This window comes from Coffea arabica, chromosome 2c (genome assembly GCF_036785885.1).
Source record: "Coffea arabica cultivar ET-39 chromosome 2c, Coffea Arabica ET-39 HiFi, whole genome shotgun sequence".
Lineage (NCBI taxonomy): Eukaryota > Viridiplantae > Streptophyta > Magnoliopsida > Gentianales > Rubiaceae > Coffea > Coffea arabica.
The window spans coordinates 23,296,365-23,324,086 of record NC_092312.1 but is presented as its reverse complement, the minus strand read 5'-3'; the positions used below and the strand labels follow the sequence as shown (position 1 = coordinate 23,324,086).

General features: G+C 34.6%; 2 protein-coding genes, 1 long non-coding RNA gene, 2 other non-coding genes and 1 pseudogene across 7 annotated transcripts; 3 read left to right on the top strand and 3 right to left on the bottom strand.

Moving 5' to 3' along the window:
- Positions 1–1,377: 1,377 nt before the first annotated feature.
- LOC113724085 (chaperone protein ClpB4, mitochondrial-like) lies at positions 1,378–5,737 on the bottom strand (annotated as a pseudogene).
- A 1,832-nt stretch (positions 5,738–7,569) lies between these two features.
- On the bottom strand, positions 7,570–12,730 carry LOC140035241 (uncharacterized). Of its 2 annotated transcripts, XR_011839231.1 has the most exons (4): positions 12,280–12,730; positions 11,783–11,825; positions 11,113–11,571; positions 7,570–7,917 (listed from the first exon to the last, which is right to left on the bottom strand). It is a non-coding gene; the product is annotated as an uncharacterized lncRNA (long non-coding RNA). The 2 variants fall into 2 exon arrangements; XR_011839230.1 differs by lacking the exon at positions 7,570–7,917 and having other exon boundaries at positions 10,462–11,571.
- A 1,309-nt stretch (positions 12,731–14,039) lies between these two features.
- LOC113726894 (small ribosomal subunit protein eS7) lies at positions 14,040–17,555 on the top strand. Its single transcript, XM_027250810.2, has 6 exons — positions 14,040–14,164; positions 15,172–15,256; positions 15,363–15,436; positions 15,525–15,648; positions 16,697–16,879; positions 17,232–17,555. Exons 2-6 carry the CDS (start codon positions 15,182–15,184, stop codon positions 17,349–17,351), a joined length of 576 nt encoding a protein of 191 aa, XP_027106611.1. The 5' UTR covers positions 14,040–14,164; positions 15,172–15,181; the 3' UTR covers positions 17,352–17,555.
- Positions 15,976–16,067, top strand: LOC113728312 (small nucleolar RNA snoR69Y). The gene has a single exon (XR_003458040.1). It is a non-coding gene; the product is annotated as a small nucleolar RNA snoR69Y (small nucleolar RNA).
- LOC113728313 (small nucleolar RNA snoR69Y) lies at positions 16,246–16,337 on the top strand. Its single transcript, XR_003458041.1, has one exon. It is a non-coding gene; the product is annotated as a small nucleolar RNA snoR69Y (small nucleolar RNA).
- Positions 17,556–23,071: 5,516 nt separating the features above from the next.
- On the bottom strand, positions 23,072–26,390 carry LOC140035240 (uncharacterized). 2 transcript variants are annotated; one of them, XM_072075379.1, is made up of 7 exons: positions 26,029–26,390; positions 25,522–25,653; positions 24,749–24,813; positions 24,557–24,611; positions 24,418–24,462; positions 23,636–23,671; positions 23,072–23,327 (listed from the first exon to the last, which is right to left on the bottom strand). In XM_072075379.1, the coding sequence occupies exons 2-7, from the start codon at positions 25,557–25,559 to the stop codon at positions 23,279–23,281; spliced, it is 288 nt and encodes a 95-aa protein (XP_071931480.1). In that variant the 5' UTR covers positions 25,560–25,653; positions 26,029–26,390; the 3' UTR covers positions 23,072–23,278. The 2 variants fall into 2 exon arrangements, with proteins under 2 accessions (XP_071931480.1, XP_071931479.1); XM_072075378.1 differs by lacking the exon at positions 26,029–26,390 and adding an exon at positions 25,787–26,004.
- Positions 26,391–27,722: the final 1,332 nt, after the last annotated feature.

Genomic DNA, 27,722 nt, shown 5'->3' with positions numbered 1-27,722 from the left:
AGAAGGTAAATTAAATAGCAATGTCAAGGTTAGAGGTCATGGTAAATGTTACAAATTTTAGGAGAAATTATGTATTGTAAAAATGGTTTAATAAATTTCTATTAAGCATAACTACTGTATGCAAAAGGAAAAGATATTTGATCTTATTTTGCTTTGATTAAAAGAACTTGTACTAGTAATAAAGGAAATTTCAATTCAACAATCAACGTGCACATGATTACAGTAATTTTTTAGTCATTTAGACTAATATGTGCCATAAAGTAGTCAGATTTAGTCGTTTGTGAATTCCTAATTTTAACAGTTTACATAAAATTCATCTATTAAAAATTATGATTATTATAAAATGCCCTTTTATAATAATTTACTTACCATTTGCCAATAAAAAAAGAGTTTGATAGAAAACATATGGATACAAATCCATAATGTAAATGATACAAAGTATGTTTGAAAGTCACAGAACTTAATATATGGGTAATTTTACGATAATTTTCAAAGATTATGTTATGTTAATACAACTTTAATTTTTATACTTGTGACCCAGAAAATAAATTTATTAAGATTTTACCATTTTATTAAATTCATAGGCATTAATATATGAAAATTGCGTACCATTTTATTATATTCATCGGTGTCCATATATGGAAATTGTGATGTATAGATAAGTGCAATTCTATATATAACTCGAAAGATTTTTTTTACTGTCATCCAAACTTTTTAACCTTTCAAAAATTCAAAAATAATTCAAAATTTATAATATGACAAATTATTCCTACATATTTTATAAGGTCATATGCAAAAAAAAAAAAAAAAGTTTTCATAGTTTATTTAAAATGCTTAAAACATTTAACATTTATAAATGATACGTACAATTGTGTATCATACATTTACATTACGAGTAACTACTAACTATAATACTAAGTTTCAATTATTAATAAAAAATCTTACCATTATTTCAAATAAGCTTCCTAATACTTGTTCCATATAAGTTTCTTTAAGTAAAATAGTAAATTTATGCCATAAACTAGTAAGTTTTGATGATTAACCAAATTTACTATTCTATCAACAATATTTACTATTAGTTTATAAAAACTTACTATTATTTGAACTAAACTTACTCTTCAAAAAGTAAGTTTTAGATATAGAGTAGTTATTTACTTCAAAAAAAAAGTAAGTTCCATATTTCTTCAAATTTACTTTTTGAGACATAAAAGTTACTAATTTCTTGAGTTAACTTACTCTTTTTAATGTAAAACTTACTAACCATATTTTTAGGTACTATTTTATTTAGATGACCAGTACAACAGGTAATCAAATGGTCGCTAAAAGTGTTTTTACCTGTTATATCAGGTAAAAACAGTTTCGTTATCATAACGCTCGTTACTTAAGACTTTTCCATTTCTCAATGAAAACATCTTTTACTCGGCCGCAACCAACCATGCAACCCAATGCAACATTGTTGTCCATTTTCTCGATAAGCAATCTACTATGTGATGGAACGTCTTGAGGCCTGGTGGATACATCAGCATCGACAATGATAGAGTCTCCCTCTATGAATTCTCCTCTCATAATTCCCATAGCAATTTCATTCTCACTGAATTGTTGAATCACCCGCTTCACAGATCGAGCTCCAAAGTTTTGATCAAAACCCAAGGTGACTAAAAGATTTACCCCTTCTCTAGTATAATGGAGGTAAATTTTCTTTTCTTTCAGCCTCTCTCGGACACAATTTATCTGTATATCAACGATTTTGGAGATTTTCTTAGAATCCAGAGGTTGGAAAATGATGTGCTCGCCTGTTCGATTCACAAATTTTGGCTGAAAGGTTTGTTTAGCCATCTCCATGACTTCAGTTTTCATCGCCTGATAGATAGCCTCTTTATCATCCCCCTTGTCATGCGCAAGTGTTTCTAAAATGTGCCGGGAACCAATATTTGATGTCATAATCAATATGGTATTTTTCAAGCTAATAGTCCTTCCCAAAGAATCAGTGATTCTTCCATCATCCAACAACTGTAGAAAGATGTTAAAAACATCACAATGCGCCTTTTCAATTTCATCAAAAAGCACAATCGAGTAAGGCCTCAGACGAACCGCTTCAGTGAGTTACCCCGCCTTCATCATAACCAATGTACCCCGGTGGTGCACCAATTAACCTAGAAACAGAATACTTTTCCATGTACTCGCTCATATCTATCCGCACTACATCATTCTCATTGTTACAAATGTATGCAGCAAGGGCTTTTGCTAGCTTAGTTTTGCCAATGCCGGTAGGACCTAAAAACATGAAGCTTGCAATTGGACAATTTGGATCAGATAGGCCAGCCCTTGAGCGCCTGATAGCATCAGCTACAGATTTGACAGCCATGTCTTGACCAACAACTCTTTTACAAAGTTCTTGCTCCAATGACATAAGCTGATCCATCTGAGATTGCTCGAGGTTTGATGATGGTATGCCAGTCAATTTGCTAACAACTTCAGCTATATGAACATTAGTCACTTCTTTCTAGCGAGCTTTATTTTTGCCATGCTCCACTTCATTTGAATCACTCTGATCATTTCGCACAAGAGATGCCAAAGCACTCTCCAGCTTGATCAACCGGTGTCTAGATACAGGATGATCAGTTTCATCTTTGAGGGAGATTTTCTCCAACTCTAGCATCAAAATAGCCCTATCTATCTCATCTAAGCTGCCAATCGGCCCTGAACTAGTGTTTTTCATTGCAAATCTCGCAGCAGCTTCATCAAGTAGATCAATGGCTTTGTCCAGCAAAAAACGTCTTGTAATATACCGATGTGCAAGAGTTGCGGCTGAAGCAAGAGCCCGTCTGAAATCTTAACCGCATGATGTACTTCATACTGTGCACGCAATCCATGAAGAATGTTGATCGTAGCTTCTACAGATGGTTCACCACACAATACCTTTTTGGAATCTGCATTCTAAGGCAGGGTTCTTCTCAATGTAAAGCCTGTATTCCTTCAATGTTGTTGCCCCGATGCATCTCAGCTCGCCGCAGCTAAGCATTGGCTTCAACAAGTTTGCAGCATTCAATGCATACGTATTACCATAACCCATTATCAAATGTATTTCATCAATAAATAGTATTATCCTCCCATTGGAGGCTGTGATTTCATTCATCATACATTTAACTGCTTCCTCGAGATCTCCATGATACTTAGTTCCAGCAAATAAAGAGCCAATGTCCAAAGAGAACAAAGTACACTTCTGCAGAGGCCTGGGTGCATCCTTCATAATCATTCTTTGAGCTAGCCGTTCAACAATAGTTGTTTTCCCTACTCCAGGCTCACCAAGGATAATGGGGTTACTTTTTGTTCATCAGCATAAGATCTGAGCACATCTTTCTATTTCATCATCACGACAACTGACTGGGTCGAGTTTACCACGGCTTGCAAGTTGAGTTAAATCATAGCCATAATTCCGAGTTTTTCAAATTTACTATCCGGCTGACCTTGTGCTTGATCAGTTTCTCGGTGCATGGCACCAATAGCATTCCTCAAATCTTGCTCGCCGATCCTGAGAACCGAAAATAGGTGCTGACCAAATCTCTTATGGGAAGTGAATGCTAACAGCAGATACTCTACGGAAACTAAAGAATCCCCCATGTCTTTCTTGTGCCTTCGTGTAGTAGCCAAGAGAGACCCAAGATTGAACTCAGGACCACCTATTGTTGGGTTTTAGGGATACTAAGCAGCGGAAAAATAAAAAAATTTTTCCTAAAACCATCCAGGAATCACCCTAGATTTTACGTATGATGTACTAAGAGTAGGATTTTAGGATTACCTTAATCCAAGCGGCGTCTCCCTGCAGCGTTGTTTGAGGATGGTCAGCCCTTAAGCAGTTCAGTCGTCCTGCCTCTACTGATAACCACGCTAGAGCAACCCTAGATCGTCTCACGAACTATGTATTGAAGAGAAAAATGTGCTAGCCTTCTTACTCTCTTCGAACGTATATTTTTTTCTCTCTATCGTATGTGACGCTCACAGACTCAATTTTTCCCCCTCCATCAAATTGGAGAGAGAGAGAGATATATGATAAGATAAAATGATGAGTCTTCTTGTCTGATTCAAAATCAAAACAATAAGAATTCTCATCACACCAGACTCTATCTATCATTATCTGATAGATAAAAGATAACCATTTACTCTTATCTGCTCAAATAGGTTTGGGATTAATTTTCTTTTAAAATAAAACCCCGATAATTTACATAGTTTCAATCCAGAATTAAATCTCTATTGCGTGTGACCCAATAGGTCCCGAATGCATTGGTAATAATTATGGTTTAATAATTAGATAAAATAAATGACTTTATTTTATCATAACTTATAATAAATAATTAATCCATAATTATAAATCACGAGCGGTGTCTAGCAACACATCGCGATTGCCCAATTATTCGGAATTAGTCAAGGGAATTTGACCTAACCTTTCCGTGAAAAATTACCGTGTAATTATTATCCTTTCACCAAAGATATCCAATTAGTCAGGAATAAGAAATAAGTGCCAATTCCCTGATGACTAATTAAATTTTCTAATTCCCGAAATTTACCCTGAATTAAGTTAAATTGAAGACATTTTTCAATTTACCTAATAGTCGACTTTAGGGACAATTTCCCACTAGTGGCCATCCGGATATCAATTCCTTCTATCAGAGTGGTAAATCCTATCTCGATCACCCATTCTCTTTACATGCTTCACACTACATCCAACTTCTACACTTTAAGGCACTCACGAAGAGTAACAAGTAATTAGAGTCAAAATGTAGCGATTCACACTCAAGATACTATGGTGATCTCAAGTCGTAGGATCACTTACACAATTTTCACTAGAGATACACCATTGGCACTAGATAGATATCCTAATGGGATCTCTAAACGGATCAATCCAATGCATTTGTACTTTCCAAATCATCTACACATTAGCCTAGATATCATCATGCCATAGTTGATGAGAACGACCACTAATTACATTAATTAGATGCTAACTGTGTACTAGTTTTACCGTACTAAAGATGTCCTATTTCATTAGTACTATAACTAGGAAATTTTAAGAATATTACTCTTGCGATTGATATCTCATAGTCATCAACTCTTGTGACTACTATCACATTAGTAAACATTCTAAGGACTTTATCAGTTATCTCTAATATTCAAAAGATAAATAAGAAGTTATTAAAATATAAAACATATAATAAGGAATGTATAAAATAAAAACAAATATATTGTTTTAGGGCATACATTCCAACACCTATCTGGCGGTAATTTCCACTATTATGATCATGATCATCTATCAATTTCATTGCCGCTATAAACTTATTTGTAGCTTGCACAACTGCTGCAATATCAACTCCAGCCTTGATAAATATTTTCTGAGCTAACCCATTCTTTTGATCCAAAAGGGCTTTCACCAGATGCTCAGGCTGCAGCACCTTTTGGTTGGCTCAAGCTACACTCAGAGAACCAAATATTCCCTCCCATGCCATTGGGCTATGCTCTGAATAATTGATTCTACTGGAGACAGCAGTACCGGATGAGTAGGAGCGAACGAAAACGACTTTGTGTAAGAAACCTGTTGATCGAAGCTTGATGACAGTAATGCAAATCCATTCTTCACTGAGGGAGCGGGAAAACTACTATTGAGTCTGCTTGTGCTTATGATTACTACATTGGAGACGGCCCTGAGAGCATGGAAGGCCACTCTGGTGAGCCTGGAAATCGACATTATTGGTGAAAAGTTTACAAAAGCGACCCCCACCTCAATCAAATCAAATCGAATTCCGACTGGAACTACTGCTAGGAGTTAATAAAAGAAGTCAATCCATGGCGATCAAGGAATTCTTCATTATAGCATGACGATAAAAGTAGCAATAAGAGAACAGGAATCGAGCACTGACCATACAAATTATGAAGAAAGAACAACAAACGTATTAAAGTTTTTCTACCATAATACTAACATATCGGTTCTGCCTGACCTTCTCAATGTCTAATTGGTAGAGAAATTGGAAAGTTGAAAAGAGATTAGAAGAAGTGCTAAGTAGTACTACATAAGTACGAATAGGAAACCGAACAAGTGGTTTTAGTATGAGGTTAATTAGGGAAACTTTTAAGTTTCAATTTTGATTGTATATACTTGGGTGTTGAGTTTATCAACGTTGATTATCTCTTCCCTTACCCCTAAACTGAAAAGCAAAATTTAAGGGTCTTCTCCTAGCTATTATTGACCAAGATTTTTGTATTAAAGGTCATAACCAACCAGAGAAGGGGAGGGGGGGAGTAATTCTATTACTAAAATAAGCTACTGTCAGAAAAGTATCTCAACATTGTGCTTTTTAAAATGCTGGAAAGCAGCAAATTCCTTCTGCTTTTTTACTAATTTCCCACAATGTATTGGTTATACTTTTGTTATGAACTAGGAGGGGATCACCGCGCATATGCGCGGTGAACAATTTTAAAATTTACATGCCCAGTTATGCCCTGTTTGTATAATGCCTGAAACATAACTAACGATCGAGAAATGGAAAGACACGTCATTGAAAAACAACAATATGCATTAGATTGTAGAAATACATAGTGAATTGTTCATCATACATATAGGACAAAACAAATCAAAGTCTAACCATCATCTAATAGCAAAGTAGAATAATTATAATCTCAGTTGTGAATGTTGAGAATGTTTAAGTTCACGTTGTTGATAATAAGAGTGATGAATCAAATTGTACAAGTTCCAAGTGGTTCGATTACAAGAGCTCGTGCAAGAAAACTTAGAGATTCACTACAAGCACTTGTTTGTGCAATTCAAAATCGAGTTGGTGATGACACAAGAACTATTGAAGGCTTGCAACTTGAAGAGCTTCCATGTGTCACTTTGCTGGTCCCACATGAAGAGTTAGAAGCAAACTACTTAGATAGTTGATTTGTTAGTTAGTTAATGTCATTTGATTAGTAGCATTAGTTAAGATTTTAATTGTCAATCTAATTGCTATTTTAATGGTTTAATTATTTAGTAATATTCGGCCAAATTAGTCTTCAAAGAGGGCTGAATTTTAGTTGGTTTCTTGGCCAAACAAGTGATCACAAATCACATTGGTTTTGAAGTCATATAAGGCTATAAATAACCTAATTTTTCCATCGTTAATAATCAGATTTTTCCAACAATAAATGTGTTTTATCATCTTTTTCTTGTCCAAAAGAGCCTTTCTTGAATTCTTAAAGAGTTTTTTTGAAAAGATTCAAATCGAACTTATCAATCAAGTACACATCATAGTTGTGGCGTTCCTCTACAAACAGTTTTGGTTTGCTAAATTATTAAATTGTGGGTTAAGAAATATTGTTAGTTCATAACTTCGTGATTTAGAGGGGTCAAGAGTTCTGCAAATCATCTTGATTCTTCGTTTAGATCGAAGGATTGGAGGGATACGAGTTCATAACTTCGAGTGGGTCAATATCAAAAAGTCTCATCCATAGAGTATGAAGTTATTATCTCATAGACTGCATATCAGACGGATCCAAATCTAGAAGGTCTAATATAGAACATATGCATCTTTCCATGCAAAGTACGTGTGAGATATCGAGTAATATCAATCATATGTTTCAAAAAAAATGAAGAAATATTATAAACTAACAAACAAAAGGGAAAAAATATTGTTGCAATTGTAAAAGATTTTAAACCATAAAAAGTTGCATTTACAATTTGTCTAGCAGTATAAATTTTGACATTTGTTCATAGTCAAGGAATTCATAATAAATAGAAAAATTAGTCTTATAGAATCTCGAAACATGAGCTTGAACTTCCATGATTCCAATAAATCGATATTTTAACTCAACCAAAAATAAAAACTTTCTGCCATTCGCACTCATCCAAGAACTGTAATGAGCAGCTTTCGAAAGAAACTGGTGAAAAACCTGCCAAGTATTATAACAAAAAAGAAAGTAAGATATAATCCACCGAAATTAGTTTACTATTGTAACAAGAAGTTAAAAACAAATCAAGGGCCTTGAATGATGCCAACAAGGACATGACAACTAACATCTGAACTTTTGGTTACTAACAGTCTAATGCAAAATTTGTTAACCCTTGTATTTTTCAACACATTACACAAACAAAGAACTTTTCTTTTTTCTTTTTTTTTTCGATACAGTAGCTGCCAAAGTTGAGAGATGAAAAGATTCTTACAGGTAACCTAAAGTATCTTGATTGGTAACTTGTGTTCTCACCAAAGTTAAAGTATTAATGCGCTAGATCTTTGGAGATGGTATGCAAGTAAACTTTTCCACAATTTGATCATGCAACTATGCAATTTACACAAAATGCCAATGGAAGATATTAAAATCAATTTACACAACTTGATCATAAAGCTACGCAATTCCACAACTTGGAGATGGTTCTCATAAAAACTCGATATTTTCACATGAAAAACCAAAAAAATACATTATTCACATAACTAAATTAAAAAAGAAAAAAGTACAAAAAATTTCAAGTAGTGGAAGCTAAAAGCTAAGAAGCATGTGGATATCATCATTGAATTTGAGGAGAAACACCTAGATTTAACACTCGAACCATCAAACAAGTCATTGAAATTTCGTTATTCACATGGCAAGGAACTCAGCTATTACTCCAAATATCTTAATTAAACTGACAGTCTTTGGTGGACCAAAAGTCACTGTTAAACCTATAATATAAGATTTAATTGATGCACCATAAGTTGTATCGGGTTTCACCTCTGTACTTTCCAATGAGGTTTTTTTGGGGAAGGAAAAAGAAGATTAAATACGTGTTAAATCATAGCAAAACAATTAGATACTCAAATCAGAAAATCTGGATGAAGGTGAACTACCTAACAAAGAGTCTATCACTTTCAACTATTTAGCAAAAAATGTGAAGACAAAAAAAAAGTGTGCTTTCACTGTGGGTTTTGACAATATTATCTATCCCAGATGTAAATAATCAAGTCCATAATTTGTTAATTAGGCATGCAACAAAATAAACTGTTGATAACTTTTAATTCGAGCATGTTACCTTATGCTGTTCACTTTGAACCCATCTCAAGTAAAGTTCATTAACCTCAATGCTTCTAGAGAGTTGCCATCACCGACTCTTTAAGGTTCACAGTTATTCAGCTCAATCAAGTTAAAAAAGAATTAAACCAAACAAATTAGTCGAGTAAAAATAAGATTAAAAGAACGAAAGAAAAACCATTTCCTGTATGGATGCAGAGGTATAAGAGATTTTGACAACTAACCAAAAAGAAAAAGGGAAAACTATAGTGATGTGATCCATTTCCTAGTCGGAGGTACACAATTTAAAGTTGTTCAGGAACCTTTGGAGGGTGATCAGAGGAGGTTTGTAACTAATCCAAATCAATTTAAACCGGTTATGATAAAAGGAACGGGGAGAACTGTTCATTCTAATTTAAAGTTGTTCAGGAACCTTATGGAGGGTGATCAGAACATCCCAGAGCCTGAATCTACACCAAAATTTAAAGACAAGACCTTCTATAGCAGATTCTTGATCCTTGTGTTGCACAGACTTCATTTGAACACCTTCACCAGACTTAAGGTTACAAGTACGCTTGCTCAAGAAAAAATAGACATGGTGTCAACACAAAGACAGTAACGCAATGGTATTAATGACATTCTGTTTACCAGAAAGGAGGATAACCAACAAAAGAACTTCTTTTTTTGGCTACATCTTAATAAATTAGTATAGAAGTAAAAATGTGCTAGTAAAGCACTTGCAACACAAATAGGATTGATCCCTATTCCACACTGCAGAAAGCCATAAAAAGCATAAGAAATTTTTTATGTAGCCAATCTAACATTAATGCTATAAGCAGGATGAGATGCTATAGTTGCACAATCTATAGCACTGATCATTTCTCAAGATGCCTCACGAGTATATGGTGTAGCACATAATGTGACCCTGAATTTTGTTTTGAAATCTCTTGTATTATAGTGTTTAAATGCTTATTGTAATCGCATATGCACAAAAGTCAAATAGATCCAAGGTCAATTTTACTTTTTCCATTTGTAGATGTTCAAATCTCTTTGACAGCAGTGCCAACTGTTCTGCACTATTAACTACTCGAGATTTACAAAGCTCTATCTTCAAAAATAAATTATCAAATGCAGTCCTTTGAAAGTGACATAACTCCAGCAACGCCCATCCCCATTTCTCCAAAAAACAAGGATTACAAAAGAAAAAAAACAGAAAAATGCTTCATTTTTCTAATGCTTCAGAAACCAAGGGACAAAAAAAAAAAAAAAAAACCAGATATAGAGACTTAAAATAAGGCTCAGTTAATTTCTCGTGACGACTAAACACCTACAAAACATGTAATTTAACATTACCAAAAGCCATCATTATGAACATTATATCTTCTAACTACCATAAAGAGAGAGAAAAAAGGGGGAGAATGAATTTCTATCCAAATAACACCAAGTGAGCAATGCAGGATGTTTTCTTTCATGCTTTTGAGTTGTGAAGCAGGAAAAAAAAAGGTGCCCAATAGATTTTCCCGACTAACCAGACTTTTTTATACTGAAGAAAAAAAGTATTACTATTTTTTCTGATAAAAAAAAACCATCAATATCATAATTACTTCTCTATTAAGACATAGAGGCTTGCAAGATCTCCCAAATACTTAGATATTTAGTTAGACATTTCATTCTAAACTTCATTTAGTTTCTACATTTGACCACAAAATTTTTCAAAGATTTTCCCGACTAACCACGCTTTTTTATATTGAAGAAAAAAAGTATTACTATTTTTTTTTTATAAAAAAAAAACCATCAAATATCATAATTACTTCTCTATTAAGACATAGAGGCTTGCAAGACCTCCCAAATACGTAGATATTTAGTTAGACATTTCATTCTAAACTTTATATTGTTTCTACATTTGACCACAAAATTTCTCAAAAAATTAAAGCACACTGAAAAAAGCTCATCAAGGTCACTATGTGAATTGTACCAAAGCATCAAGCAATTTCTGTAGCATGACCAAGATAATATAAAGCAAAAAGGAAAAAAGCTAAAGCTTTGTCATAAGTAAAACATCATATGATGAATGAGTTATAACTATAAATCAAAGTAGCACACCTGAGAATTTTTGCTATAGCTCCGTCAAGATTGCTTCAAAGGTGAAAACAACCAATAAGAATATCAGAAATTGTCATGATTCGAAAAATATTATACAAACAGAAAAAAAGGAATCAGGGATCAAATCTTTTTAATTAAATTAAGCAGTGATTATGGTAGTTTAAAGTGAGGCTCAGGTTTGTCAGCAATAGTCAGGCAGAGATGAGAGTACCGCCATGGCAGCAGACCCATTACATTTGAAGGGAAGAATGAACCTCAAATGCAATCAGGGTTGCCACGCCAAGATACAGCAATCAATTTAAAGCCTGAAATACATCTAATGAAACCAAAACCATATCATCATAGCCTAATTGAGGACAAAATAAATTAGCCTATTTACAACTTTCATCTGCCATAATACTCCAGCCAGAAAGCTACACCCTTTTCCAAAAAAAAATCACCATCCATCTTTGTAAAAACCTAACAAGAAACAAAAGGAAACATGAAGAAATATTCAAAACCAAGAAAAAATTAAGAGAAAATTGCTCATGAATAGACACATTTATTCAGAAACATGTATAAAGTACTTCCAAAAGCAGTTTACAAGTTCTACAATCATCATTCTAACTAAAACAGAGCTCAAGGAATTAAAAAGATAAGAATACATACATAAAAAAATTAGCAAACTTACTCAGTGAAGGAGAACTTAGCACAACGAAAGCACCAAAACCTTCCTAAAAAGAAAAAACACACGTATTAAAAACAAGCAAATTTAACAATAAGCATAATATCAATCTAAATATTCCACAAGAAAAGAAAAATCATGCCATTCAAAAACTGTAAAAATTGGTCACTGTAACAATTAACATCAATATGGAGAATAGCATAGATAAAACAGAAATAAATGATTTTAGTTATATCAGGTCTAATAAAAAGAAAGAAAAAAAAAGGTGACGATAGAAAGTTCTGGAAAAATAAGAAAATTTTGAACAGATCTGCAATGTATCTGAAAAAAAAAAGATGATTTCTTGAAACCAGCACCAACAAAACTCGATAATGTTATTTTCTTGACAGTCATAGTCCATCCAGATAGAAAGCATATGAAGAAAGAATTTTTTTGGAATAGATCGGCAAGTACTTGGAAAAAAAGAGAGGAATAAAAGGCTGAGTGTCCGGATAATTTTTTACCGAGAAATGGAGAATAACGGAGAGGAGAAGTTCATGGATGAGGAGTACAACAGCCATAGTGGTCCGAAAAGAAAAGTTTTGGAACAGATCGGTAGATAATTTTTTTACTTAGAAACAGAGAATAACGGAGAGGAGGAGATCCTCAACAAGGGGTACAGTAGCCGTGGTGGTCCGGTGGTTTGAGTATGAGAGGAGAAAGCAACGATGGGAGAGAAACACTTGATGGGAGACGGGAGACACTTGATGGGAATAGGAATCTCGAGCCCACCCCATTTGTCGTTCCAACCAAGGAGCAGATAAGGGAATAGGAAAACTCTCCAATATTTCTCTAGCTGGGCACGTGATTTTGGCATGAGGAGGACGACCACATTTGAACCAATGAGAGCTTGACACATCAGCAGACGACCACTCTTTTGCCAAAACTCATTCGTGCTTTTACTATATAGGTTGATTACATTATCAATTTAAATAGTCCTAGACTTCTAGTTATGTGAAAGACGCTTGCTTCTTGCTAGTACGTTATTATTTGGCTCCTGCTACCAAAATAGAATGTTGGAGCGAAGTTTTGACTTAGATTATTTCCATTCCAATGTTTAGATTTAGGCTCTATTTAATAATCCAATTCATCACTTAAACTTAATGAATTCAAATTTTAACATGTTCGGACACGTTTAATAACCAAATATTAAACATTTAAATTAATTAAATGGCACCGAATTTCCTAAACAGAACTTACTTTTAAAAATCAGTGATAAGTTATTCACTTATCATTGAATATGATATACACTCAAATGTATTAGATTTAATACTTAATAATTTAATGGATTCAGACTTCAGATTTCAAATTTCAGTATTACGAAACGCACCCTTGGCGTAATATTGCAATTTTTGTAGCTTTTGAATACAATTACAAAGCCCTAGCGCTCAGGGGATGTACATTGAATGCTTACCTCTACAAATAAAAAATTCATAGTTTACCTGAAAAAGAATTACAGTAAATTGTTTTTCTTTCTCAAACACTAACACTGCTATACTAAGAGTATCAAAATTAGTTTATGAAGGGTTCCTTTATTTACATACGTAATGACAATGCTATCTTAACATCATTATAATCTGCAACTCCATATTCATTTTTTTTGGTGCCCATTTCGTACGAGATTCTATCTGCAATTCTTTGTTCATTATCCATGGAAAGTAGGAGAATTCATCTTATACCTTAATGATATACCGCAAGATTGTGACAGATGGTACCAATATTTCAGCCAAAGTAAGGTGATTTTCGTAATTAACTATTCGGCTCAAAAATATTTAGCTTCAATTTTGATACTTAGGGCTAGAGATTTTGCAGATTTAAGTAAATACGTTAAAATAACATTAAAAAAAATTCTTCAATATTCCACATCATTGACATAAAAGTCCTGGTTTGTTCAAATCAATATTTTCTCCCACTTTATGAGCGTTAGTTTGTAATATTATTAAAAAAAAAAAAAGGGGGTCTAAGTATTGGAAATTGTTATACTTTGAAGGCTCCAATAACAACTAATAGTATTTTAATTTAAATTATTACTTTTGTGTAAAACAAAGTCAGTTACTACTGAAATGACCACTCCTACTCCCTAACATGACCCAAAAGATTAAATAACAAATGCTTCTCAATTGGGCCTGCAACCAGAATTCCGGCCCCTCACCCCACACAGAACCCAAAAACCCATCCGGGTTTAATCAGGCCTATCCAATCCCAACCCACCCCGCTACCGGCTACCCAGCCACTTATAAAGTCAATAGAACCCCACCAAACCCTAGGGGGTTCTGTGCCTCTCACTCACACACACACACACACACACACTGCGCATCAGTCATCACTCTTCTCTGCTCTCCCCAAAAGGTACTATAGTTCTTCATCTTCAATCTTTGAATCAGATATGTTTCTTGTTATTGTTGTTGGTCTCTGGTTGGTTACCAAGAAAATATGGCGGTAAAGTTTTGAAGGAGGGAAAGGATGGGAATTAGCATTGCTTAATTGGATAAATTAGGATTTGTTCCATTTCTTTGGTAGTAACTATTTTTTTCAGAAGATAAAAAGTTTTTAATGGTTTTTTGTATGCTGGAGAAAATGTTGAAGCATGTTATAAATTAGTACAGAATTTTCTCTTCTGATCAGTTCGATTGTTTAAACATTTTTGAGCGGTAAATGCGATTTTTTTTGAGGCGTGAATGCAGTGATTAGGGTTTTTGGTATCATGTTTTGATTTGGGTATTAATTTGAAGTGAAAACTGGCATTTGGTTACTTGGCTTATTTCTAGTGATTGGATTTTTGGATAATGGCTTCACAGTGCAACTCCTGACCATTTTCATGGTTCGTTAAATATGAATTTTAGTTTGTAATAAGCATTCGCCTGGAATTCTTTGATTTTTTTTTCCTGGTTTAGCAACTCGGTGTTTATGCTGTTGATTCTTTTAACACTAATGGTGTTTTAACAAATTTTTTATTGGTCATACTAGGCTGTTTCTGATTTTTTTTGAGCTACTAGCCCCTTAAAGTATTTCCTCACATTTTAAGCTTATATAAATAATGACAAACCGTTTCTGTTTACTGTTTAGAACTTGATGGGGATGCTTTACAAAAGCAGGTCCTTTTTCTTTTAGGCCTAGTCATGAGTATTTGTTTCGGATTACTTGTTACTTTTTGAAGTAGTGGTTTATAGACTAGAGCCAAATGCACACAAAAAATCTGCTTAATATTGTTCATGCTGCCATGAATGTTTCCGGTGGAAGTAACTCTGAGTACTTTTGACTGGATTCAGCAAAATTTAAACAGCAAAGTTTGCAGAGAATGCCTACTTATTCCACGTTAGGCCTCTTTTTAACATGACATCAATATTTTGAAACAGGCCTGCCAAGATGTATACGTCAATGAAAAAAATTCACAAGGATAAGGATGTTGAACCTACAGAGTTTGAAGAGTCTGTGGCTCAGGTTACTTTATTTTTTGTCCTCACAAATTGTTGTTTGGCAGCTTTTTTTTAGTTGATTGACTAGGATGCTTGATTCTTACCTAGATTATATTCTATTTGATGTGCAGGCCTTATTTGATCTGGAAAATACTAACCAAGAGCTCAAAAGTGATTTGAAGGATCTGTACATCAATTCTGCTGTGTAAGAGTAACTTATAAAGTCACTCAATTGACCTTGTTTGGCCTTTTAACAAGTCTGATTGGATATTCTGGTGTCTTCTTTTCTGCAGTCAAATTGATGTCTCTGGAAACCGGAAGGCTGTTGTTATCCATGTGCCATACAGACTAAGAAAAGCTTTCCGCAAGATTCACATCAGGCTTGTCAGGGAGTTGGAGAAGAAATTCAGTGGCAAGGTTCCTGTATTTCTTTTTTCTCCTTCTGTTAAAGTGCTTTGCTTGCCTTCTTATTACAAAGATGGTGCTGGCTGTCTTGCCTGGGTCTTATCTATCAGTAGTTGGAGCATTTGGTTTTTGACTCTGCTAATTGCTCTTTTAAATTCTAACAATATGCATATTGCTTAAAGAAGGTGTTCTGCATAACAATTTAACCAGTGATATTGCATAGCCCTAAACCCAATAAGTCAAATTAGCCAGTGATATTGCATGTTGCTTAAAGGTGTTCTGCATAACAAATTAGCATTGTGCACACCCTGCATATGCATAGGGAATCCATTCAATGGAATGTGGCTATGATGATTAATGATAATCCCAGCTCTATGAGACCTCTCTTGGTCAGGGAATTGAACTGATTGAACATCATTCTGAGCTCATATCTATCAGCAATTGGAACATCTTGTTTTTGACTTTGTTTATTGGTATTTTAAATTTTAACAGTACGCCTGCATAAATCAAATTAGCTAGTGACATTGCATGTTGCTTAAAGAAGTTGTTCTGCATAACAAGATAGCATTGTGCACTCACTGCACATGTATGGGGAATCCATTCACTGGATTGTGGCAATGATGATTAAGAATAATCCCAGCTCTATGAGACCTCTCTTGGTCTGGGAATTGAACTGATTGAACATCATTCTGAGCTCTTGAACCAACGTCTCAGCTTGCACTTCATCTTTTTGCATACACTCCATTGAAATTTAGTGGAGGACTTGGCCTCCTGAATAATGTTCATGTCCTATTATACATTTATTTGGAGGTTATCAAAACTGCCTATGTTTGTCTTGAATTTTCTTTCTTGATTTATATGGTAACAAGATTTTGAGATTTTGTGCCATTGTCTACTGTTAATAGTTGTATGAAAGCTGCTACTTTTTTTTTGTCACTTTAGGAACTTAATAATGCTGTTCTTGGATCATCTATTACACTATTCTTGTGTTAGGTTTGTCATCTTTGATAATTTTAGGTTGTTGTAGGATGTAGTTTTGATTGCAAACTATGACTTTTAGGATGTGGTTCTGATTGCCACCCGAAGGATACTGAGGCCCCCAAAGAAAGGATCTGCTGTTCAACGACCCCGCAGCCGGACTTTAACTGCAGTACATGATGCCATGTTAGAGGATGTTGTTGTCCCTGCTGAGATTGTTGCGAAGCGCGTTAGATATCGCATTGATGGATCCAAGATAATGAAGGTGTGCTTTTAGTTATCATTGAGGTTGTCTTGTTTACTTGATAGTTCAGTGATCACATTACTTGAGGAAGGTAGGCTGGGGTTCCAAATAGGTGCCAGCCAATAGAAGCCATTTTTGTCTTACTATTATCTTTGGTTTGAGAATAGACGCATCATTTTTACTAGTTGATTGCTCGAAATCTGACGTCAAATTATAATTTGAAGTCTTTGACCATCAATTTCAGGCCTGTTTATGCTTTGCTGTTTCCTACTTGTGGGGAGAAACATGAATGTTGGTTGTTGTCTTGATGCATGAGATACTTATTTAACAGCTAAACTTTTGAGTCCATTATGATTCACTGTTTTGTGCACAGGTCTTCTTGGACCCCAAGGAAAGAAACAATACTGAATATAAGCTGGAGACTTTTGCTGCTGTTTACAGAAAGCTTTCAGGCAAAGATGTTGTGTTCGAGTACCCATTGACAGAGCCTTAAAAGTAGTGGCAGATGATTTGTTGTAGATCTTTGTGATCCACGAGGCCCAATTCGTTTTGATCAATCATTTGAAATTTTGACTCCATATTTTGTGGTTAAATAGGCAGCGAACTTTATGCTTGCTATCAAGTTTTTCTTTTTGATTATGTAGTTTCTACTGTGAGGATTTTGAATATTTAAAGAAGTTCGTTAACTTGCAAAGGATTTCATCAGGCTTCTATGGTTTGCTGAATACAATGTGATAAAATTGTGTGGCGAGTCTGCATCTGCATGGTGAAGCTGAAATGTGCTAGTGTCCTCACATTGGCATTGAAGAGAGACGAAAAATCCACCTTGTATGAGAACAATTTAGCAGGAAACCGTGTCTCTGGCAAATATGAGGTCCGCAGATTAAAAGGAAACACAGAAACCTTTTCTCAACTTGGAAAAATATTGGAGGAACGGCTCGGTGCATTCAAGAGTTTTGCTGCCTCTGGATATAATTGTGCACCTTTTGATTTGACGGCAAACCGTACCTTTTGATTTGGATGTTTTGGCAAGATATCTATATAATTATATTTATTTGTTCTATTTAATTGTATTGTATTGGTTTCGATCGGTCTAAAATAATTGTTTTGCTCTTGTATCTTATTGTTCTAATTACTAGACTCTTTTTTCTTTTTTTTTTATTTATAAATTTCAATCTGAACTCGGCATTTAATAGAAGAAAAGAATAAAATCAATGAGGGAAAATGATATAGGCTATGTTTTAATAAATTCGAAGAAGTAATTGATTGAATCATCAATAGTGGTTTCACAAGCACTTCCTTCTAGGATTTGACCATATAAACCCATGCACTTTGGAGTTTTGAAGAACAAGATCCAAGTAGTCATTCCACCCACATTGCAAAAATATTTTGATTTACAAAAATATTTTGATTCAAATGTTATTGAAAATGAAGGCGATTTGTTGTTCAAATAAAATATTATAGTAATACATGTTTAAAACAATCCAAATGCATTGCTATCAAAAATATAAAAAAAAATTTCAAAAGTTAAAAAAATGTTATCATCTCTTTCTTTCGCCTTTAACCACACAAACCAATGCTACTTGTTGCAAACAACATCTCTCCCTTTTTCTCTTTTCTCCCTTCCATCCTTTCTCTCCCTCATCCTCATCATCCTTTTTCCTCTTCTTCCTTCCTTTTCTCTCTCTTCCCTTCCTTCTCTATGCATTCATCCTCTCCTTTTCTCCAGAAGGAGAGAGGTGGGGAGAGAAAGCAAGAGAGAGACAAAAAATACCAAAAAAATTTTGAAAAAAATGAGGGAAAGCAAGAGGGAGGAGACCAAAAATACAAAAAAAAAAAAAAAAAACTCTACCACTTCTTTCTTCCTTCACCCACCACACACGGTTGTCGCCACCTCCTATTCCTAGCATCCTCATCTCCCTTCCTCTTTTCCCCTCTATCCTCCTCCTCTTCCTCAACCTCCCCTCTTTCCTCATGCACTCGTCCTATCCTCCCAGTGAGAGGAAAGAAAGAGGAAGGATAATAGAGAAAACCAGAGCAGGAGTAAAGAAAGAATGGATGAGAGGTGCGGTGACCAATATAGCTGGTAAACGGGTGGAAGTTGGTTGTGATAGAGAAGTTTTAAAAAATTTTAAAAATATCTCAACAAAATTTAAAATTTATGAATACACTCAAAATACATCATATACTATAAAGTTTTTAATAAACAAAGTTATAGTAAAGTTTTTGAAAAATGCCTAATTTATATGGAAATTGAGTTATTTCCAAATTAGTTGATTTTCCAACCAATCAAAATTAAATTCATACACAATATTGCATTTGTTTACTCTTTTAAGTACAAAACCAGAAATTTTAAGTAATTTGTCTATTCTTAATGTCATTTATAGTGCTGCTTAAGGTTTTTCTTTTTCGGTTGAGGCTCTAAATTGTAAAATACTATACTTCATATCTTTAAATAGAAGAAAATCAATATGAAAAGAAAAACATTCTCAAGGTCTATCTCTACCTTGATTACCAGAGTATTTCTCATTCTGGTGACCTTGAAATATGATAATAAAGGCCTATTTGATCCTAATCCTTGTCATCCTTTTGAGTATTTGAAATTTGAAATAAATAAATTGTTTCCTTTTCATTGATAGATTGTACTGGGTTTATCTGTTCAAAACCTTGAAATCATCAGGAATTAAGTCCTGCAATTGTTTCTCACGTAGTATTTGACCATGATTGTTGTCTTTTTTCCCCTTCTAGGGATAGATAAGAAAGGCATCCAGTGGATCCTTTCTAAAATGAGCTCATAATGAAGGCTTTTGTTTGGGGACAGAAATATGTTCAAATGTATTCTGATCCATTTTGCACAAAAAATGTCTTGATTCATTTTGTATCATCAAAAATGTTTTCATCCATTTTGCACCGTTAAAAATGTTTTGTACAAATTGAATGATGAAATATTCATAACTAAGTGGCGACGATAAAAGAAGAGGAGGAGGAGAGAGGGCAAATGAGAGGGAGGGGGAGAAAGGGAAAAAAAAAGGAGGGGAGGATGAGGGGGTGGCAGCGGCGGTGATGATGGTGGGTTGAGATGGTGGTGGTAAAAGAGGAAAAATAAGTGTATATTTTTTGGGTGTTTTGAAATGTGTATTTTGAAAACTTTCATGGTGTTTAAGTTGTTGGAAAACTTGTATAATAAAAAAAGTTCAAAAAACTAGGATGTCCAACTCCATTATAATTTTCAAAAGTTTTTTATCTCACATAAATCGAATCATAAAAAATTTCGCAATAATTATTTCAAATAATATTTCATATAATTTCTCATCCAAATGGTTTTTACAATATGTTGATTTGGATACAAATTGATTGCATGGTCCGTGAGAAAAAGGAGAGACGAGGGTTCGAATAGTTTTAGAGTTGGTTAATTATATTTACCTCCCTTAAGGTTTAGCCATATTACGAATTAGACCTTGACATTTGGCCAAATAACGGGACAACCCTTGAAACTCGAAATATCATAACAAAAGATCCCATTCCGTGAGTCAAGATACGTTGACTGCTTGTTTCCTTGACCCATGTCAACGAAAATAAGCATTTAAATTCCCAAAATATTCATCAACTCACCTTGGAACCTTCTTCAAAACGACCCACGGTTATGCAGCAGCGCCAGCAGCTTTATTGTGGCTGCCATGCACAACCCAATCCAAATTTGGGAATGGCAATGGGGCGGGGTTGGGATGGGGACCGCCCCGCCTGCTGTCCACTTATTCCCCCATCCCCGCCCCGCCTCTCGCCTCTCGCCTCTTGCTCCTCTATTCCACTCTACTTCTCGTACGGAATTAATAAAAATCTGTTATATAATTTCATTATAGTTAAATTTTAGCAAATAATCAAGTACTAATATATTAACACATTATCAAGTTATTATTCATTATAATTTCACAATTAAAACTCATAAAAATAATTAAATAAAAATTATTTGAATTCAATCCAACATGATGAAACAAATACAACTAAAGTAGTTAAATTGTTCACTTTTGACACAAATACAATCATTAAGTCATTATTGTGATTTTTTTGAGAAAAAAATGTTATTGTGTTAAGTATAATTAGAAATTTAGTATAAATGTATTAGTAAATTTAGTATAACTAATTAATAATTTCAATTAGTAGATATGTATAATTATTAGTATAATTGATAATATCAATTATATTACATATACTAATTACATTATATAATACATATAACTAATAATATCATTATCACAAGTTTGTAACTAATTAAATTAAATATTATATATATTTATTAATTTTTCTTAACGGGTGGCAGGGCGGGTAAGGATGGCAACGGGGCGGGGTCCCCCGCCCCGTTCCCCGTCCCCTGCTCCCCCCGCCCCCTCCCTGTCCCGCCCCGCCCCACTTCCCTCGCGGGTGCCCCCGTGGGACTAATAAAAAAAATGTTATATAATTTTATTATAGTTAAATTTTAGCAAATAATCAAGTATTAAAATATCAACACATCATCAAATTATTATTCATTACAATTTTACAATTGAAACTTTTAAAAACAATCAAACAAAAGTTATTTGAATACAATCCAACATGACGAAATAAATACAATTAAAGTATTCAAGTTTTTATTTTTGACACAAATACAATCATTAATTCATTATTGTACTTGTGCTATTTTTTTGAGAAAAAAATGTTATTATATTAAGTGTAATTAGGGATTTAGTATAAATATATTAGTAAATTTAGTATAACTAATTAATGATTGGTATTAGTACACATATATAATTATTAGTATAATTGATAATATCAATTATATTACATATATTAATATACATTATATAATACATATAACTAATAATATCATTATTATAAGTTTGTAACTAATTTAATTATATATTATATATATATATACATATATATTTTATATATTTATTTTTTAAAACGGGTGGCGGGAGAAAAAAAATCCCCCCCGCCCCATTAGTTCCCCACGGGACGGGTGGCCGCGTTGCCATCCTTAGGGGCGGGGGTATACTCTCCTGCCCCCCACCCCATTTTTAAATGGGAGGAAAAAATTCTCTTCCGTTTCGCCCCATTAGCCCACGTGGGCATTCGCCCCCAATTGCCATTCCTATCCATATTCTTCCTTTTCATATTCAACCCTAATTAAAATTTTGAAATATTTGTTAGGTAGACAAAGTTTTATGGTGTGTTGGAAAAATTGTTATATTTTCTATGGACACAATTTTCAATCCCCTTTTTACCATATATCAAATCGCTACAATAATTTTTCTATAAAAAATTCAGAAAAATGCAATCCAAACAAAGCCTTAGAAACACAATCACGGGGATTCTCAAAATATTGCTTTACAACTATCAGCAAATTCCCAATCAAATACTTTCAACACTAAAATCCAACAAAAATCCCCAAACAGAAAATAAATAACAACAATAAATTTATTAACCCATACAACAGACTAGATCTTGATATTTGCATTGCTAAAACTAAATTGTGAGGATCGAAGTGATTAACCAAGTCATGGGATGTCAAAACCTTGGATCTCAAACCAAAGTGCCAATACATGCCCTTCTGTCCATGGATTTGGAAATTAGGTATGGATATGTTTTCTTCTTGTCTCATGAGATAGTGTGACTCGCGGAGAAGAGAAGGCAGCGATGGAGGGTGGAGAAAAGAGGAAAGAAGTCATAGTGCATCCACTGCAGAAGTTAGCCAAATGGGTTATAGGAAGATGAAACTGTACGAGGGATAAGAAGAGACATGAAAAAGAATGAAAGGAGAGGGCATACGATGGTGACTGTGAAGTATGAATATGGATGGATTGGGTTTAACATTTTCCAAGGGATGTCAGTTTTGACATTTCGTTCTTTCCGTCTATAGAGTTTGGAAGGTGTCACTGATAGGGGGGTTAGAGTTATTTGTCCAAATCTCAAGGTTTGATTTGTAGTTTGGCTAAACTATAAGGAAGATAAATGTAATTAACCCTTTAGGGTATATAAATGAAGAAAGAAAAAAGGATTTGAAGCCTTTTAAACCAAAAACTTCAAAGTTTTAAATGAGCCGACTCAGCATGAGCTTTGCCAACAAAAAAAAAAATAGAGTTTATGCTTCGTTTCAATTAGGTAAACTGGCCCGTACCTGATTGAAGCAAAGCTTAAACTCCACAAACAGAGCTGTATATGTAAAACATAAAAGGCTTCAAGGTCAATTTTTAACTTCAGCCCACTAAATACAAGTTGCCGGTCAATGTCCTCTCTACAAATCATCCTGTTGCAGTTACTCCACAGGTATTTTAGCACCAAATTTAAGAACAGACATCGTCACATCATCCTGCATTTCCCACAGAAGGTAGACATTTTGTCCCCAAAAAGGAAAAAAAAAAAAAGCAGATTATGTTAATGAGTTCAAACACCATCATCCCTGCTACTGCCTCCATCAGTGCCACCGCCATCCCTGAGGTAGGAAAAACAGATTTGGTTTCAACAACATATGCGCTTATCAAGCATATAGGTATTAAACTACAGCAGCAGACTGCAGAAACACAAGTCAAAGGTATGAAAGAAGATGATCATTTTACCACCCAAATACAGCAAACTAAACTTTGACTTCACAGGCAATGCAGATGTAACTTGGAACAGAAAAAGAGTTAAATAGTCTTGGATCTGGTGATTCTATTACCCGTCAAATGCCGTCAGACCAATTTACCTCACACAAACTATAAGAAGCTGCAATATGTAACCACACAAATGAACAGAACAAACCTCTTGCTGCTGAACTTCAAGTTTGCAATGCCAGTCCTGTCAAGTCAAGAAAAGCACACGAAGATTGAACAAATGTTGAGCAGTATTTTAAGTTAAAAGATCTTAGCAAGAGTTGAAGGTAATTAACGAGTTACATAAGAGCAATAAGAAAATTCCAAAATCTAAACGAAAAGTTTGGCACAAGACAAGTATCTATTGCCCTTCATATGGCTTTTCTGAATATGCTTAAATTCAAATCAATCCAAACCCATTCGATATGATTTGACATCCACACAGAAACGATGCAACATAAGATTGGGAACTATATCAGCAAATTTTCACCACCTTATTGAATTCGTTTAGTTCGGTTCCTTTGCCAGAAACAATACACCGTTCGTGGAGGTTTTTTTTTTCCCTCAAATTCTTCTCTATTCCAATCACTTCTCATTTTTGGAGTATCGGGACTATAAGGCTTCTGCCAGTGGAAAAAGTAGACAACTAAGACTACTTGGACAATTCCAGATTATATCACTCCATGCCAAAACATGAAACAAAGAAAGCAAATAATTTAATACTAACCTAACTCAAAAGGAATTTGCTTCAACATGTAAGCGAATTAAGTGTGATTAACGGACAAAATCAACAAAACCCATTTACAGTGATTACTAGAAATAAATAGGGTGAAGGACCATATGTGAAATATCTTCTCCATCCAAAGACATGTTCAATGTGAATACGGAGACTAGGAAGAAATTTTCCAAATAACGTTATTATTCTCAAACAAAGAAGGAGAAAGAGAGAACCTCGACCAAACTGACTTCGTAAGCTTCGCGATACCACGCACAGTACTGCAATTAGGAAAGAAAGTTAAACAAGAATAATGAAATCAGGATTCAATAAAATGACCAACAATGTATAGACGAGATGAGCTCTTGATTGCACCTCTGAAGCAGATAAGCAGTAACACTTGACGCTATAGTCAGATGTAAACACTCACCTGGCAGGAAAAAAGAAAATGGAATTTTTTGAAAAGACAAAACAAAATCACATTTGAAAACCCAAAAAAAAATCGTTTTTGCAGAAAAAATTCACATTTGAAAAAAAGAAGAAGAGAATTTGACAAAAAGAGCTTACTGAAGGATAATTCCTTGAATTCAGCCATAAGCTCGCGAAGTTCTCTTTTAAGATTTCTAGCAGACCTGCGTAAGAACATAAATCCTCAGGAATTAGGAGAAGAAATCGCGAGAAATCATGTATTTCGGTTCTCTTGTTCTCAAATCAGTTCTCAAACTTCTACAATCTGTTCAACTAAAATAATAGGTTTCACTTTGGAAAAGTAAGCTTTGCCCTTGAATGCCCAAACAAACTCTTTGCGGACCAAGCTACTACTGTATGGCCTGATACTAGAACGAAAAGCCAATTGCAGGATGAAACGTACTACTGGATTTAGTCATCTTTTAACAGTTGATAGAAGAGAATAGAGATTCAATCTATCTTAAAACAGACACTTGTTCAGCAATCCAAGCTCTCCAAACACTAGCTTATGTGTTGATACTTATGAACTCTGTCAGAAGTAAATTACCGGCCATAGAAGTATATACATGGAGCCACCGTATTTGATGATCACATAACTCTTTCAAATGACCAATAAAAATTTTCCAAATTAAGGAGAAGAAGACAAAGGATCTCATGTTCCAGAAAAGTTCTATACGTGTTTTTGCTCAGTAAGAGATACTAAACACCAATAAAGCGGATAGTTAGCCCTAAATTCCTTTTTTCTTTGGGTATAAAAAGAGGGCTTCTAACACAACCATTATTTGCTAAAACTTTCAAAAGTGAATATAACATGCAGTACGGAGAGGAAGAAATAAAGTTATGGTATCTGAATCAATTTGGAAAAGAACTACCAGGATGAGAACTGGCGGCGGGCAGGCAGTAAAGCCATAGCTCCTGCACTTCCACCGCTCCTCGCGGTTGAAGACCCCCCAAAACCCGCTGAGAAAGGGCCAACGGTGGTAAAATATTTACCTAAATTCCGCCTGAAACAAAAAAAAATTAGGCTAGCTAAAAGATATATATATATACACACACATATGTGATTGTTGCATTAGAAATAAATTAAATTATAAACAAAATCGGAATATAAACGAACAAAATGCCATTCGATCTAACCCAAGATTCATCGCCATCGCTCTTATTCAGTCTCTGCAAAGTCCAGAAAAATCCGCAAGAAAAAAAAAAAAAAAAAAAACCGAAGACCAGATACGAAAGTTGCAGCGAGAGACGGGCGGCTGTGACTATAATTTTTGGCTAAATGACGGAAAGATCCCCCAAAACTCAAAACTTCAAACAGACTCTTAATTTGTAAACCAACCGAAGTCCTAAAAAATTGGCCAACAATATCTTATCCCGACCTTAATTTCCGGCAGCATGACTCCTGCAAGCGGGCATGGCAGGTTCACCAAATTAAAACGTATTGCTCCTTAGCAAAACAAAATTAAACTCAAAAAAGGCCAGATAAAACCGTGTATCTATATTTGAATTTAAGCCCAGATCAAATACTTTTCATTGGTTTTGAGCGTTGTCCTATACAGTCGATTAAATTCTTTTCCCAAGCACCAAAAGATTTTCACCGAATATTGCCCAACATACTGTGTATGCCAATAATGGCTCTGTTATTTCTTTGTACCATACCAACACTTTTTTAAAAAAAAAAAAAGAAAAAAAAAAAGAAACCTTTCTCTTTTACTGCTGGCTCAATAATGGCTTACTCATTTGTAAGCAATCTATGCAAAGAACTTAAGTTCTATTGGCTTTCCTCATAAACTGAAGTCCCTTTCTTCTATTTGAACTGTTCTAATTGAATGAAGAATTATTTATGGAACGAACCTTATTACAGAAGAAACATTAACGATTCAGGGTAGATGAACATTAAAGTTTGACTTTTTTTTTTTTTCCTTTTGTTTTTTGGAAACTTTTTTTCAACAAAAATAAGGTATTGTTACTCAGCTCCCGACTTGAGTAGATAGGATTTCTGATTGCTTATGTCACGACAATCAAACTCAAACACAGAGGACGCATCATCAAGCCTGCAGATGCTAGAATTGGAAAAAAGTGGAGAGATCGAGTTAGGATCAAGAAACCTCTTTCAAGAAATAGAAGAACCAAAAATGGTGTCATTGACAAAGGGAGATAAATGAAATTTCGCCAGACTTTGAGGTATAACTCGTTAATTTGGCCAAACAAACCGCAAGAGAGTGTATGTAAATTAAAGCAAATTTTAAAGTGTGCTTGTTTGGTATTGAAAACCACCTCCACTTCCACTACATGCCCAGTTGGGCGGCTCTCCTTCCTAATAGGATAGGATAGGAGTAGAGCAATTATTCCCGTTAGACAATAAGGGCTCCGGGCCAGACGGTGTTATAAAACCTCTTTTGGTTTCTCAGTAAACTGGACTGCTAGCTGATTAAACAGCCATATCAAACAGGCTGATCGGCATCCAATTTTTCAATGTGGATAAGATTCTGATTTCCAACTCGTGAGTATCATCGGTACATGACAATTCGGTCGACGCTTGCTAGTTGCTAGACACCCTTTTTTTTTTTTGCGCGATCAAACAAATGCGTACCTTGAAAATAGAGCTACGTTATCTATGATGTAGTAGAGTATGTCAAAAACTCATTACTGTGAATATATTTTAGATTGTTTTTAAAATTTAAAATTATATTAGAATATTTTTTAATAAAAGTTTTTGACCCTCCTCTGTAGCATCGTCACTCCTCCCTTCTCCTCTTTCCCTCACCTCCTCCGTCCTACCTCTTCTACCCTGCAACCCCCCTCCCTCCCTTCTACCCTTAATCTGGCGGGAGTGGTAGTGGCAATGGAAGAAGGGAGAGAAAGAGGGTGAGAGAGGAGGAGGGATGGCCGATGGTACGTGATGGAAGGTGGGGTAATAAGTGCAAAAAGAAAGAAATTTTTTATATTTTTATTATATATGCTTGAGATTGTACGAATTAATACGTGTTTTTAGTGATATTTTTTGGAATGCGTTACTGTAGACCTCAAATACAAAAACTTGTACTTCAAAATTTTAATATTGAATAATTTG

Coding starts and splice junctions, on each gene's coding strand:
- LOC113726894 (XM_027250810.2), top strand. CDS start 15,182: ATGTATACGTCAATGAAAAAAATTCACAAGGATAAGGATGTTGAACCT. Junction 15,437..15,524: donor CTGTACATCAATTCTGCTGT/GTAAGAGTAACT, acceptor TCTTTTCTGCAG/TCAAATTGATGTCTCTGGAA. Junction 16,880..17,231: donor ATGGATCCAAGATAATGAAG/GTGTGCTTTTAG, acceptor TTTTGTGCACAG/GTCTTCTTGGACCCCAAGGA.
- LOC140035240 (XM_072075378.1), bottom strand. Junction 24,814..25,521: donor CGCCGCCAGTTCTCATCCTG/GTAGTTCTTTTC, acceptor GTTCTTACGCAG/GTCTGCTAGAAATCTTAAAA. Junction 23,672..24,417: donor ACGAAGTCAGTTTGGTCGAG/GTTCTCTCTTTC, acceptor TTGACTTGACAG/GACTGGCATTGCAAACTTGA.